At 39.3% G+C, this 16,657-nt stretch overlaps 1 protein-coding gene across 2 annotated transcripts in view; it reads left to right on the forward strand.

Moving 5' to 3' along the window:
* Positions 1-16,657, forward strand: part of LOC139140185 (endoglucanase F-like) — a 35,164-nt gene that overhangs the window by 1,944 nt on the left and 16,563 nt on the right. The window contains exon 1 of one of the 2 annotated variants that reach the window (XM_070709258.1): positions 9,030-9,275. The exons of the other annotated variant lie outside the window; for it this stretch is intronic. Within the exon in view, the coding sequence (XP_070565359.1) occupies positions 9,177-9,275 (99 nt within the window). The 5' untranslated portion in view covers positions 9,030-9,176. Of the gene's footprint in view, positions 1-9,029; positions 9,276-16,657 lie in introns of those variants that run through there. 2 annotated transcript variants of the gene reach the window in all.

The following is a 16,657-nucleotide window of genomic DNA, read 5'->3' on the forward strand; positions in this document are numbered from 1 at the left end:
GCGAGATCGAGAATGAAAATTTGTAAATGATGTATGCAATGGCCACCACATTATTTTAACATGAATCAGAAATCCGATTTGGACATTCCAATAATACAAAGTAGAGACTATAGGGTACTGTACCCCAACATGGATAATCTATAATGTTCTTTCCAGCACTTTTTGCAATCCATCAGTATTTACATAGTAAGCATTTACCTAACGATGAAATACTATGGCTCTGTTGTTTAGTTTCAGACTATGCCCTCGTTCTATATGAGGGTTGATCAGAGAACTGCAGTCCTATCATCAAAGTGATTTGACGAAAATTATCTATGCAATGGTCAGCGAAGCAATAGAATACACTTTCAATGAAAAATATCATAAAACAACATTTATTTGGTTGGAACAATATTTTAAAATGTGAGTGAACATGACTCAGTACTGGTACGTTCTTCTCACCGCACAATCTTTACTGGTAACTACAGCTTAGAAAGAGGCAGAAGATAACCATAGATGCAGATACACAAGGAGACCGTGCTAAAATGTGACGTAACAGATAGGGCGCATTTCTTCCGCTATTTATTGTGCGCTGCAGTTGTAAGAACCCTGCTGAATGAAATAGTTCCCGATTATGTTGTGTAAAATAATCGCAATCGTACCAATCCATAATCCAAAGACATTAGGTCAGAATTCATAAGACAATAGTTGTAAACATAGACACAAAACAGCACAGAAATTTTTGCGCTACCAACATGATTGAGAAACTCCAGTTGTGTATTATTAATATTTTGTTTCTAATATACAGAAGTAGTTGGGAACTTTTGAATTTTTTCGATTCGCTTCCACAGTGATGATCTGTAATTAGTTGTTAAAAAAGAAAAAGAAAAACTGTTCGTTCCCTTGCACCTCATATGTCTAAAATGTCTGTAGTCATGGGTACCGGGTGGAGCCCATATACAACTTCCACACATTGACATTCATTCATTCATTCATTCATTCATTCACTCATTCTGCACCAGTTTTGCGAAAAGCATACCAAGCAACAAATATGTTTTATCAAATACTTAAATCTAGGCACCCTACATATTCTAGTTGATGCAAAAATTATTTACAATATATTTTGTAAACTTGGTATTTCTGGATAGTATATTTCTGGTATCAATGATACAGCATTTAACAAAAATTTCATTTATTGATTTTTGCCTGCGTTCATTTGCATTCATTCATGGTTTAGTATTTCAAATACGTAGGGGTGCCTAGACTTAATTATTTGATAAAAATTATTTGTTGCTTGGTATGCTTTTCGCAAAACTGGTCCAGAATGAATGAATGAATGTCAATTAAGGTTTGGAAGTTTTAATATGATTTCTAGCCATATTTATATGAGCTCCACCCAGTACCCACAGACACATTACACACTTGAGGTGCCAGGGAACAAAAATTTAATTTATTTGATAAGTTTTTCTCTTTCACTTTTAGCAGCTAATTAAAGGACACCGTGGAAGGGAATTGAGAAAAAATTATAACTATTTCTGTAAATTAGGAACAGAATATACAACAATCATAAATGGCTAAATATGTCATGGTCTCCAAGCTAATTTTGTGAAACGGTTTACCCCTAAATTGCTGTTTTGGGAATGAGCAAATTTGTATTCAACTTGCCTTAATTTCAGGTGGGATAACTATTTTGAGAAGTATCTCGCTGATAAAATTGACTCGCGAACCAATTACAATTTACAAAGAAAACTATGGAAGTAGGCCTATATGCATTTTCTTTGTGGATAATTATCGATGTTGGTGACGAATTTCACCTTTGAACCCTAACCCATCATGTCAAGGCACTTCAACAATGTGGGACCTGACGCTTCTCAATCACTTTTTTAGCGCACGCGCATAAAGCTCTTACACAACATGATCGGGAACTCTTTCGTTCAGCAGGGTTCTGCGAAGCATCTTGTATGGTAGTAAGGCCGAAGAAAAAAGATTGTGCTGTTCCGATAACCTGACCTACCCTATTTTTTACCTGCTGACCCTAAACTTTTTAGAGCTACGTAAACTCGGAAGGAAAAAAAGAAAGAAAAAAACCCGTAAAATCACGTGTTCGTTTCTTGGCATTTGATTGAACGAGGACGTCTTTGATGATTTTGTTCCTTTTATGTGTATGATACATTTTTCTGGAAATGTTGTGGCCAGTGTTTGACCGCCAGAACCCCTGAATAATGCATATTTTAAAATAAAAATATTTAGGAAAAAAAAATTCCTGCCGAACTACCTACCCTATTTTTGAAAGACAGGTTATCGAAACAGCACACTTTTTGGGGGGGGCTAATAACCCCCGCCGCAGGCGGGTATACAAGAAATTTGGTACGTACAATGCGCGACACATATCAAAAGCCTATAGGCGAGTGCCGTATCAGTGGAGCGAATTGTACCAAAATCGAATGTATACCCGACTGCGGCGGGGTTATTGCTATTATATTATATCAATTTGTGTGTTTTTGTCGTCTTATTTGGGTATTTTAGTCACTTCAAGCCAAAAGTGCAGAAAAAACGACCGTCTAAGAGATCGACCGTCGGAAATTCACCGTCCAAGACAGAGCATTTTTAGTTGGGATTTCGTTGACAACACACGCACATAGTATAACATCCGCATTACATTCATGAACATTGCATTTCACGCCATCGCGAACCAAAAACTACCCTGTCGCAGACAGAGAACGGGTCAAAAGGTCAAAGCAAAGAAAAGTAACAATTTTTGTCTTAAATTTACATAAGAACGATGGTCCTGGCTTTTTATGGCATATTAAAGATATATTTGTCTCATTGTGTACCGTTCAGTACGTACAGTATACCGTACGCGTCAACCGTCGCAACTTCACAGTGAGGTCACAGGTGCTATTTTTGATGGATAATTTGGACGTTAACTATACTAGAAAACGCAGTTTTGATATAATCCATAAGTGGGATGACTGCAACTGTGATGAACAGTTGTGCAGAGTGTGTTGCCCGATTCAGTGAAAGTTGGACGCACACTTCTCGTTGTATCTGATTCCAACTTTCGTCGCAGGAGTCAGTCGCATTGTTATTTTGAACTTCTTGGTCGACATCGTTGGAACATGTCGAACACCCTGGTCTGTTTGAGCCGAGACTTCGAGTTGGGAAAGAACATCTGACATACCGTTACTCTGAGGAAATGTCAACTTATTTGTGTATGAACGAATTCTAGCTTCACTTTAAAGATCGGTATATTGTAAAAGTACGTGTGTCGCGTATAGATTCCCGCCCATTCCCTCTACGCGCTAGGGCCGCTGAAATCAAGCAAAGTGCACGGTGCGCTGTTGCCCTACAATTTCAATCAGATATATCTATATCATACCCAGATGTACTGCTTCGGAGATTTCTTTCATCATCGACCCCAACTTATTTTCACCACAACTTAGGTGAGTTACAGACCCATATTTTATCTGTGTATCGAAACTTTCCGATGCCAAATTACATCAATTGACAAATCGTTATTCACTTCTCGTATATACATATAGTCAACGTGTACTAGTGAATGTATGTATTTACTAATTCACCTGTGTAGTATGTACGTAGGTGGATAGGTACATTACGTATTATGCGTGTTTACATACATACATACATACATACATACATACATACATACATACATACATACATACATACATACATACATACATACATACATACATACATACATACATACATACATACATACATACATACATACATACATACATACATACATACATACATAACGATCTGATTAAAATCAGATGTAGAGTTCGGCGACGTCTAACCTACGCGCGCGGTATTCTCTTGCTGTCGCTTCTGTAGGCTACAACATGAGAGGCAACAGCCAGAGAATACCGCGTAAGTATAGACGTCGCCGAACTCTACATCAGATTTTAATCAGATTACATACATACATACATACATACATACATACATATAACCTAAGAAATAATATGTCTGGTCGTCTGCAATTAGTTCTGGGCGATGCTATAATTAAAGGGAATATGAAAGTGTAATGTAAATGACCTTGGAAATATAATTGCACGGTTTAATTTGACGGAATTTTAGTCATAGATATGAAAAAGTAAACAAACAGGGAAATGTTTTACGTTGTAAATCTCTGTGAACTTTAAAGGTGTAAATGCTGTCGGTTTTTCAGATACGTACAAGTTCTGTTTTACGAATAATCCATTGTCGTGGTACGATGCATCGGCAGAATGCACCACCATGGGAGCTACCATGGCTTTTTTCAAGTGTGTTGACGAGTTTGAAAGATTTGAAAGATGGTGTTTAAAGTGTGACCCTCCCCCTGTCCAACATGCTTAACTGACCCCCCCCCCCCAACCACTGCAGTATTCACCCAAGGAATTTCTGAAACTGTATCAGCTAATTTACATGACAATTGACGTAATATTTATGGAAGTTAGGGAAGCAAATACAGGGGAAGGCTGGCTTGTTGTGAGAGTGGGTCGCAATTTATCACGTAAGCATTTTTTGAAGGGGCATGATCATGCATTTGCGGGAATGTCACCATGCTTTCTCAGCTGGGCAACTATAAGTAAGCAAGATGTGACTGATATAGCGCTTCACCAAATATCAATCATAATACATGAGAGTCTATCAGGCAAAAAACTGACATCCCCCCCCTCCCATAAGGTATATCTGTATATTTTTAAATATGTTTGGTAATATATGTAAAAGTACATTTCTTTAGGTGGGAAGTAAAATGTGCATGTGTGTACAAGAAATCGATTTTTTTTCAAATGGTCGTCTATGACAGAACTATGAACAATGTTTTCCAAATATAAAACTAGTAATATCTGTGCATTTATGGATGTTTGATAATTGATACACACTTTGCCACCTGTCTCATATTCTTTTGTATCTTGTCTTTCATCAGTTTTAATTGGTTTAAGGTATTTAATGTGTTTATTAGGATACCACTTCATCTTCTTATTTGTGAAGCTTGTGCATGATGTGTGTGTATTTAAAAGAATATATGTATTTCGCTGGTGATTTCCCATTCAGGAAATATCACATTGACAATCGAAGGTTTGGCCGTAAAATCAGCTTCTGTTAAAAGTGATTCTCCCCTTTGGGCAGTTTTCTAAAATGTGACCCTCCCCAAATTACCCCTGTAATTACTGAAGTCTCCCTTACTTCATGTCTCCATTTCTCTTCCGTCTCCCTTGTCGCCCATCTCAGTGTTTGTACTCGACATGCAGTCATTTACTCGATAGAATCACTTCATATAGCAACCGTGATAGATCATAGTTGACGACGCTGAGGGATCGACCACACACAACGGTGTCACGCCCTCCCGCGACAGGTTACATTTTATTAAGGTTACTGTTGTTCCAAGAATGGTGCGGCCAGTTCCTACGCTTGACATGACAATTATTTCGCCAACTGAGGCGCACTTGTGATGCCCCCAGTAGAATTAAACTTTAACGCTCTAGTTTTAGATCCACCAACACTGCCCGGACGTTTTACTGAATGCGTGTTTACGTGTTGCCACGACAACTCTCCCTGTGTCTATACAAACAATTCATTTTGTCGTTCTTCCTGTCAGGTTTTGCCTCACGACGAATCGACAGGAAACCCGTCAGTAGCCAAATTCCATCAACGGACCGCCGAAATACTCTATTATTAAACATTCTTGCCATATCTAGTTTATTTCCTTTTTGTGGAGGTGCGTCGACAAAATCCTCCGATACTACAGGCAGCTATTTCGTCAAATATTTGGTACACAGCTCTTGAGGTATGGACAGTGCTTCCCATTGTACTTCGCCATTAATTTTAAACTTGTTACCTCCTTAACCTACTCCCTCCAATAAAATGCTTAATAATTTTGCTCGGTAAATTAACTATTCTGTAATGGGCTTGAGGTAATCAACACAATAGATTAAGCTTTGTATGTATAGATTGTTATCGATAAACGGATATAGCAACATTAAACACGGGAAAACAAATAGGGTTATAGGCCTACTTAAATACTTGAAAATAGCACAGCTACAGAGGAGGGTGAAGACAGATTGATGGCCAAGGGGAGATAGATAACTCGAAAAATTGCAGCAACAGACTACAGTGCTCACCACCACTGTGTATACATAGACACGCTACGCCCCTATGTTTTAACCCATGATGAATACACAAGAACGTCGTGTTTTGGTGTTAGTGATACGGAGTTTCAAGTCACAGGCACCACCGTAGTGCATGGCTGATAACGCTTTTAGTGTAGTAAGCACATTAAAAGCGCTAGGATTATAACTTTTCTGACACGTAAAGCACTCACGCTCGTACACTATCACACATCGCATACAAACTATCGAAGCAATGAATACATCGCTCATTAAATGAGGATAATGATGAGAATGATGATTACAAGAAGAAGATGAAGAATGTATACAACGAGGCCAAGACGAACCATACGGATATATGTAATTGCCCCGACACAGAACAGCTTTGACGAGAAGGCAAATTGCTAAGATACTGAAAAGTCTGGTGAAAAGACCCAAATACCACATTCAAGGTAACGAACAACAAATTCGCGAAGAAATTATAAAGTAAATACGCGGTAAATTTGAAATCAATCGTACAGTGTGAAATTAATGTATATAAATATTATTTGATAATGCGAATTTTTATAATAAGTTGAAAACTTGAAACATGACAAAGTGCAATGTATTAACAATGTTAATACAAAAAGATATATTCAAACACTACACACTTATCGAAACAGGTCTGGTGACCTGTTAACCCGAATGAATGAATTTTAATATTTTTGACTGCAAAATAAAAGTCTTGTTAATTTATCAGACCTATGTTACTCCAGTTCCCATCATTTTAATATGAATTGTTTCGCTTTTACTATCTGAAAACGACTATATGTGAGACATATACTTAGTCTAGTATTTTGAGTATCCATCGTCAATCTACTAACCTACCGGCCTACAATCTATCTGTATGTCTGTCTGCCTACCTTCCTTGTCTATCTACCTAACTACCTATCTGCCTGCCTGCCTGCCTACCTACCTACCTATCTACCGACCTACCCACCTTACTACCTAGTACCTACCTATCCATCCATCTTACCTGCTTCACTACCTATATATACCTACCAATTAACCTACCTAACACCTATACCTAATACCTTCCTAACATACGGACTTATATTATTTTACCTTCTACCTACCTACCTACCTACCTACCTACCTACCTACCTACCTACCTACCTACCTACCTACCTACCTACCAGTCTTAATTTATGTCAGTCCCTTGGTCGGCCAGATCGCCTGACCTTACGTCATCCGTTGAGCCAGTTACATTATGTGTCAACCTATTCGTCAGTTTGTTGATCTACAAACTGAAGACAAGGACCCGAGTGTCGTCAATCTTCGTCTCTGCATAATATATGTGCATAATTGTGCTGTTTATAGTCGGGTGCTGCGTTACGCACGTAGAAAATATGTTATCAGTATAACATAGATCAACTACGATAGTTTGGCGCCTAATACGTGGGAACATTTACACGTTATTGGTTGCGCCTGTCATACGTTTTGTTTCGAATTGCTGTAACGGTCTAAATATACACGTTACACAAGTACTTTGGAATAACGATAAGGGTTGATGAACAAAATTAGACAGTATCAGCTGTGCCAGACTTTGTCCAGATGGAAGATATCTGTTTAGTTCACGTTGTTTTTCTGAATGGCGATCATTCAGGGGACAATGTCGCTGTAACTGTTGATAAGTGTTTTCACAGTTTTTGTTCCGTAAAGCAAAAAATTTTATGTTTTTGCTTAATATCCTCCCTTAAGTGTGTAGAAATGCAAGGTATTTGTGACCGTTGCTAAGACAACACAGTATTTGGTGTGTGTAGTGATAGACAGTAGAAGCTGTTATTTTTGATGAATGCAATTAGTCCGCGCTTGAATTCAATTGGTTACAGTTACAGATGACATCCGCACATAAGCGTGCATGTCGTGTCGATAAATCGGGCACGTCGACCTGATTTTGCGAGCAGAACAAGAAGCTCGATTAAAATTGTTTACAAACACGGTGTGAATGATAAAAACAATTGACCAAAAAAGTTCAGCTATCGGGACTTGAAATCATGTTCCGTACATTGGCACGATTAAATCCTGGGAGTGAGATTATTGGTTCTAACTTCGTGAAATTAGAGTACCTGTCCCATTTCTGCCGACTTACAAGATCGTAACCATCAATATTTTGCTGAAAAGCTATTACCAGTACAGAAACCGGTAGGACAGATGGGTATGCATGGTCATACATAACGGAATTGGTCTATATCTACCCACGGCTAAGCCCATACTTAGTTCAAGTACTGAAAACATACTCCAATTCTCTAACATACCAATCACTCAAAAATAATAGTCAGCTTGCCAACAATTCTTGTCTGGTATTAAGAGTGGTTTGGATTCGCAGGCAAGTGTACAAGTCCCCGGACACCCTGAAATGTGAAAATTACGAATAGCCGTCGTCCACGCAACGCTCACGGTGCGGAGCCCTTCCATGACACAACGTCAAACGTCAACTGGTAATACGCGGAAACTTGGCATTAGCGGGGCATACTTCCCATCGGGGATGGTCGCTCGTTGGGGACACCTGCATCCTTGTTACAATGCGAAATCAAATATTTCTCTGAAAAATCTTTGAAAGGAAAAGACGAGAAAAATTAAGACGCAATGACTCCATGGGCCCTAGCTTGGGATATACTCATAAACGTACAGTTTATGAGACTCGTAGAACCGCGCGAAGAAACTTTTGAGCCGCGAAACTCAAAAGTAAGCCGCCTACTCTGTCATCGTTATGTATATCACCCATAATTTCGGATGTTCTGGTCGGTCACACACGTCTTTATCCCTTCACTCAGGACATCTGGGTGATTTTTCTTCACATATGTTGTTTTTGTTGTTGCCAGAGATACACGAAATATATCTAATAGCTGCGCATGCGTAGTAGCTGTACCCCCACTCACATTTTAGTGGTGCACCTGTTCACGCCATTTCAGTTCGGGTTTGAATCCCCATTGACAAGTGAGGTGCTTTCTGTTTGATGCCTTCCATCTCTGGTCCCTGTTCGCTTAGCTCGCTCATAACTGAATCGACTGATAGAGACTTCCTGCTTTTCAAGAAATGAGCGCCAAAAACCAAGTGGCACCGGTTGAATCCGGTACAGCGGCGAGCACGACCAATGGAGGGAAATCGACGGCGAACACCGCTGGGAAAAGCTCTGTAAGTAGATTGTTCCCAGCACGTAGAAGGGTTATCCGAGTACTTAGTTTATCTTTGTGATTTGAGATAACTCCTACAACCTTTATAATTTTTGCATTTCCGTGCCAAGATATCGATATCCTACATTCTGTTATACAAAAGGTAAAAAAGGACCTCACTTTGAATGTTAGATTTCTAAATTGCTCACCAGCAGGTAATTTCGGTGAGGGGAAGCGCAATTACTTTTTTCAAAAAACTGGCAAATCGGGAACGAGAAGCGGAGCCTTTATATTTTTGGTTTCATTTCCCGAAGAGAAAATCGTGTCGAGACAGTCTAGTCTAGCATCAATGGAGAAATCACTTTCACCATCAACGATGCTTTTTCATTCCGCAACACAATGAACTGACGTGACTTTTTCATTCAGTAAATTGCATGCCGCCATATTGACAGAAACCCCTTAAGGACGTCGGTCGCTCGGGGAGGTTCATAAGTTTGGTTGTGTAAAGTTTTGGGGGAACCTTATCGATTTTACGACGTACAGGCTTGTCGTCGATTGTCAAGTGTGAGCCCAGGGATAACGAATGACTTGTAAGCCACCGTCATACAGATTATGAGTACATGTGCCAAAAATAACCCACAAGGGGCGCATTCATTTGTGGCCAGACCAGAAAGGGAAGTGGCGCCAAAATGAGTGACTTCTGGCATCAACCTCCAATAAAATCGTACTAGAGTGCTACAGACATCCTTATGGCCTCGTTATGGCGAGTAGTTCGGGCGGGCGTATTTGCAGTGAGTTGATCGATTTGCACAAGAGCCAAAACTTCTTTGAGAGATAATTGATATTTTTTCTAGGGGAAAATAAATATTTTAATATGAAATATTTATCAATCGAGGTCATGTGCACTGCCATGTCTCACATTTGTTTTGAAGTGCGTTTTTTCGCATATGGATCTATCAAAACCTGTCTGTGCTTTCTCTCATTGGAGTGTCAATTTAACGATATCAACTTTAGGTTTTCGTCCGTGGTCTGTACGTCACCGAAGGGTTAACGTTGGTAGAGTGTGGTCTTGAAAGAGCAGGTGGTGTTTAAAACAAATAGTGGGCCCACGGTTGCTCTTAGTTGTAACTTATTGAATGGATCACTCGATCGATCCGTTGTCTCACCTCAAATGATGAATGGATATCTTAGTCTAAAACGCATTAAGTTGTATAAAAGTCAACATTGCACCATGGTAAGGTTTGAATAAAACAACAAACATTATAACTGAATTCGCAGTCACACTAGAGTCGTACTTCGCTCACTATTAAGTCGACTTTTGTAGGCCAACAACTCAGAGACAATTAATAAGCGATCATCGGCCCTTTTTTGCGGTCATTTCGAGTTAATCAGTGTTTCCATTGTTGGAAACACGGTCTGCTCTGCCACGGTGTCTATAATCGCCCGATATTGGACATTAAGTCAATATTACGCAAGCGATGTAACTATTTCGCCGCGCGTGTTTTGTAAATTTCAAAGGAATGTGTTCTGCAAAGTCGTTCAGTGGACAGTTTAATATACGTAACTGGTTACATTCCGCGATAGTATATATTGAGTGAATCAGTCTATGAGTAAGTCAAACTTTAAACTTTAAATTCTTGTAACTGCGATTTCGATCGTTTTCAGCATGTCAGAGTGTACAAATTGGGGAAGGGCAGGCTATTGATGCACGATATTTTTCATAAATATGACTTTTAATTCTCTTGTGGGTAAGTTATACTAACTCTCATAATCATATCAGCTATTGTTTACACCTGTTTATTTGGGAAAACCAGGGCACTGTGAATTAAAACCCCGTAAATTAAGTTGATTTAGATGACAGATCCAATTCGATGAAGTTCCCAAATTCTGAAGTGGGCGTATTTTGACGTAATGTACTGCACAGAGCTTGATAATAAGTAATATGTCTGTTCGTCTTTCGGTCCGTCTGTTTGTCTGTCTGTCTACTGTAGTGCAGATACTGAATCATGTTGAAATTGGCGGCAACTTGTGCCAGGGCTTCAGCCTACATAGCCGTCGTGGGAATTGACCTTGAATTTCTTGTTTACTTGTTAACTTGAACACCTTTTAAGAGTACATGATAGCCTACAACATAAACTACTCCACATGAACTTGATTATTTTATCTCACCTCCGCCATCGAGGACACTTTGCAGTTGCAATGGACGAGCTCGCCGTAACAGAACAAGAAGTATGATAACGAATACTTTAGCAATGCCATGGCAATTTCTGTTAAACAAACACGTGAAAAGTGAGTTATTTCAGTTTATGTTTGACGTCCGAATTTCGGACGAGGTGTCACAGCGTGACAGCCGTAAATAGAGTCATCTCGTCATTTAAATTTAAAGGAATCGATTTTTCAATTACGTGCCCCGGTGAAGTATTTACCTGACCTCTGAGATGACAGTATCAACAGGTGCGATACAACTCATTGGTCGCGATAGATACGCATTGTCAGAAAAGTCGTGAGATGTTCGCCAACGAGAATAGTATATCACACCAGGAGAGTGCCGTAATTAGAGTCCGTAAGCAAGTGAGGGAGTTCATTGAAGAGTTAACGAGCGAGTCAATTGGTGAGTCAATGAGTTAGCGTGTTGAGTCAATGAATCGATTATGTGGATCAAATAAAAAGCTCGGTTTAGCATTGTGTAAGGGGAGTGGCTGGTGTGTACGAACCTGTTTTGTTCTTCTTCAAATTTTTGTCCTTTTATGCTTCCGCTTCAGATTTTATGGTTTCAATTATTTCCAAATCTGAGGTGGACAGACAAACACATGATATCACTGGCGTGATCTCTGGGAGTCATGCCAATAGAATGAAGCGTCTGTTCTGCTGTCTCTTCGGGGGGGGGGGGCTCCGTTTTGTGGTTTGTTTTCACATATTGCTGCGACGATATGAAAAACTAATACGACAGGATGCATATCTGCCTAGATTCACATCACCCTGACGATACCGGGCGCCCTCTCCGCTCTGTAAAGGCCATGATCAAGGTCAGATATACTATAATGTGGTCGGCTGTGGACCGAACCTGTGACCGTGTGATGGGGAAAGGGTCACAGAGACCTTGGGTGACCTGTAGCTAATTTGAAATTTAATTTGGAAAGGAGAGATGCGTCTTGAAAGATACAAATAGACACATGAAAACGCGTCTTAAATAATATAGATTGGATCAAAGGAAACAAAAAAGAAACTTGTTTTTTTTTTAAGATTGTTATCAAACATGTCATTATCTGAATAACTTTGTAAACAATGGGCGTGAAATGATATCGGTAGGGTACAGGTCTCGCTATCAGAGGATTATGGGCCCCGAGCAAGTACAGAGTAACGGACTCACTGACGGAGGATGGTGAGTTGGAGACTCCAGTACAGTGTTGTGCTATTGAGTGAGGGCACTTATACTCCTCATTGCTCTATTGGAGTTATGGATACATCATTCTCTAATTATGCAATGCCTGTTGGATGATGGATGGGATAAAAAAATGACCAAACTTTAAAAAAGTAAATTGGCAGTGTCCTCGAAAATTGACTGCAAGCAACGCATGTTTACATCTTAATGTCGTTACAATTGCCCGTATCTACTCACAGAAAACATACAAGTGAATTTATCACCTCATCAAAGTTAATGCATGTACTTGACCTTGTTCGACATGAAAAACGCCCTCAAAACATTGACCTTGTACACACTTTCATACGGCAACCTTAGTCGTTGTGATCTAAATCATGAAAAATGGTTCTTGGCGAAAATGGAAACGAAATTTCCTATTTTCTTGTTATGAGTATAACAAAGTTCCACCACCACAGACTTGCACATATATATAAGTATATAAGTATATAAGTTATATATATATATATATATATATATATATATATATATATTAGTTTTGGTGACACGTACATTATAGAGTTGCATCATTTGTTGGACTGCCAACTAACAAATGCATCTGACCAAGGGAGGTCTGTACTAGGATAGATGGAAAAGAAGTAGATCTATACTCCTCTGCTTTTAACTATTGGAGTTGTACGAAACGACGGCAATCGCAATATGGAACGTTGTTGCAATCGTAGTGTGTGTCAACATACGGGGGTCTTTGACCCGAGCTGACCTCTGACCGGTGATAACAGGGAACCTGAACATATACAGGACAAATACGATTTTATTTACAGAGAATGACGTAATTTAAGTGCGGTAATCAGGTTACGTCAGTAGTTTTGATGACGTAATTGTATAATAAACGTTGTCAACAGCAATAAATAAACAGTGCATCGGGTTTGAACATTTCATTCTCTGACCAAATATCCTGATATTCAAAGTGAAGGCGATGAATAACGAGCGATATTACAATAAATATTACCTGGCAACGTATGCAAACTCTAACTACGACGCCGTTGACTACGGCAGAAGTTGTGATACTTGAGTTTTCTCACGGAACAACCGATCGTAATATTCTGCGGACGTTGCTGATTTTCTCAATAGCTTTGTCAAAACTAGAACTACGGCCAACTCCCCTCTGTTTCTTCTACACTGATTGTGACTCATAAATTGAATGCTGTTGACAAGAGCTTATTGACAGTTTGGCTCGCGACTTGCTTCTCAAAATAAATTACAAAGTTTTCAATCTGTTTTATTAGGGCCAAGCATTTGTAATAAATCTTGCGCCATTCTAAATGTGACGTTGCACAAACTGTTTGCAATGTTGGGTTTTTATCATGGCCGTTTCCATGAATAAAATTCGTCGATAGCCGAGATAAATTTCATAAAGAATATATAGAATCGTTCATTTTTCGTGCCCTGAATAATTGTTTTTACCGTTTTTCGATCACCGATGCAAGTGTTACAAGCGAGGCATCGCTTTACCCATGGCCAGTTTGCAGGGCAAAGGTCTGTCGTTTTAAGATGACTGCTACCGTTTTACGGCACTGGGCGTCATTTTGGCGGCAATTAGCGATTTTAAAAGAGACAAAAGGGTCTCGTTTGAGATATAGATTTAACTGTGTTTTGAAAGTACTTGCCCGGTCCACTCATTCCGAGAGTTCCATCGCAAGCTGAGGGTTTACAACTAAACCCGCGTACGTGGGTTTTCGCACATCTCTTATCGTTGGCAATGGTTCCTTAACACCAGCCAGGCATGCAGGTATCACCAGGTAAAATCTACCCTGAATTGAATCCGTTTAGGTAGGATAAGTCGTCCCTGGATTGGTTTCAGATTCGGGGGTATGTTCCGCCAGATTAGTCGCATTAGTGAGAATTGGAATGTTGTCAGTCATTTTGTCAAATCCTATCAATTGAGTTATTGTACTGTATCGCTGGGAGGTCAGGATTGGCCAAGTGTGTTCTGTCGGTCAAATTTTCATCGTCGAGGCAAGACTGCACGATTGCGATCGCACGTGTGTGTATGGAGTGAGAGGGGGCGAGAGAGACGGAGACAGACAGACTGACTCAGAAAGAGGGAGAGAGAGGAGGGGGGGGAAGGTTTGGATGGAAGTCGAGAGAGATGGACAGAAAGACAATTGCACAGACAGAAGGCGGCTCAGAGACGAAACAATCGGACCCTCCCTGCTTTTCATCGCTGACATCATACCGGCCACAATTGGATGACAGTTGTTCCCGCCATTACACTGAACACGATGGAGTCAATGTATCCCGTTATTCTCATGTGCTATCAGACACCTTAATGGAGGTTTAATATTTAGCACCGATATCTTTACGAGTGAAAATTATTTAAACTTCATGGAGAATATTATTTAAAAATAATAACGAGCTAAATTACCAGTTAGTATTTACTATTTCAACGAAATTCTAATTTTCAGTCTGATGGCGAGCTCAAACACGATCAACATCCTGTCTTAATGAGGAAGTTGTGACAGCAAACCAAATTCCCCAGAAATGCGGATGGAAAATTTTCCGAATTATAAATCGTTGCGACGCAACACAAAGTCTATTTAAAGATAATTATCTAATCTTTCTATAAAAAATACTTGCATGTTGTTTTAGTACTGACCTCATGCTCTGCTGATAGTAGTTCCCTGTATGTAGAGTATAAAAGTGGCATTTTTGGATTATTCCAAGCCGAGTTGTTCCATGTAGAAATGTTAGATTGTTCGCGTTCATAAAGACCTTTCCTCATGTGTCTGGTTTTAAAATAGAGAACAGGTACATTTTAAGATTCGTCTGCTTGTGATGCTTTTTAAACCTTTTAAAGTCCCTCTGGCTGTATCTTGTAGCATCATTTTTATGATTTTACTTTCAAACTAAGATAAGTTTGTGATAAAAAATACTAATTGAGAGGCGTTTATACACTTATTATTAACTACCCGCTGGGACTGCATGTACAGTTTTTTTTTTTTTTAAAGATAAAGATCACACTGTGATTAATTGTATGCCTACTCATTAAACCGCAGCCCCATGCGAATTTAACGGTGCAGAATTTTGCCCATCTAATCCTTTCACACGTTCAAAAGTTTTGAAATATACGGCTCTCAAAGCTGCATTTTCATGAACTAAACCGTGGATACTGAGCATATCTGCACTGAAATCTTCACATAAACCGCACAGGGCAGTCCCTTGAATTTAATGCTTGGGGATGAATGTTTTCAACTGTGACATTGCATGCTCTGTTTCCTTTGTAAAATTACAATTTCGTTGAAAATGGTGGCCCATCAAATGACCGTTAAAATTGAATTTACTTGTCAAATGTTTCACAAAGGAATGTTTTCCTAATGTAGTAAACGCCCATATCCCTTCAGAGGGTAGAATTCACAGACAACTAGGAGAGAAGGAAAATATTTTTTGGTCGACAAATTTCAAAGTTACAGCTAGTGGGGCTTTCAGGCACGATACACCACAGGAATAATTCTTTGGACAGTCAAACGTTTACAATACTTTTTAGTTTTTCACTTGTAGCGGCTCGTTTTGAAGCTCATTGTGTAACTAAAACTTTCTGTGGCTTATCTTTGTTAAAATCAAAACTTTTATTCTTACCCATGGAGTTAACAAATGGTGGTGGTTATTTTGAATTTCATGTGTCGGTAAATATCGGGTAATTTTTTTCTCTAGTGACAAATTTTGCACTGTGACCCGTGATTTTTTTTTGATTTCGAAAGGGTATGGCTTCAAGTTTTCTTGATGAAAGTTTGGACAAAAGTTTAAGTCTTTTCAAGGCACGAACCACCTTAAGCAAGTTCAAGACAATTTCAGTGTTAGGGTACAACGGCAGACAAAGAATCAAATCAAATCTTAGGGGGGAAAATGGTGAATTTGAATGTAATCGACAATTTAGAGTTCATCGATCGCTGGGTCTTGACGTCTGTCCATCGCCCAATGTTGGAGATATTAAAACAGTGTTTGTAAATCTGCATGTAACTTTAGCC

The sequence above is a fragment of the Ptychodera flava genome, chromosome 1 (genome assembly GCF_041260155.1).
Source record: "Ptychodera flava strain L36383 chromosome 1, AS_Pfla_20210202, whole genome shotgun sequence".
Lineage (NCBI taxonomy): Eukaryota > Metazoa > Hemichordata > Enteropneusta > Ptychoderidae > Ptychodera > Ptychodera flava.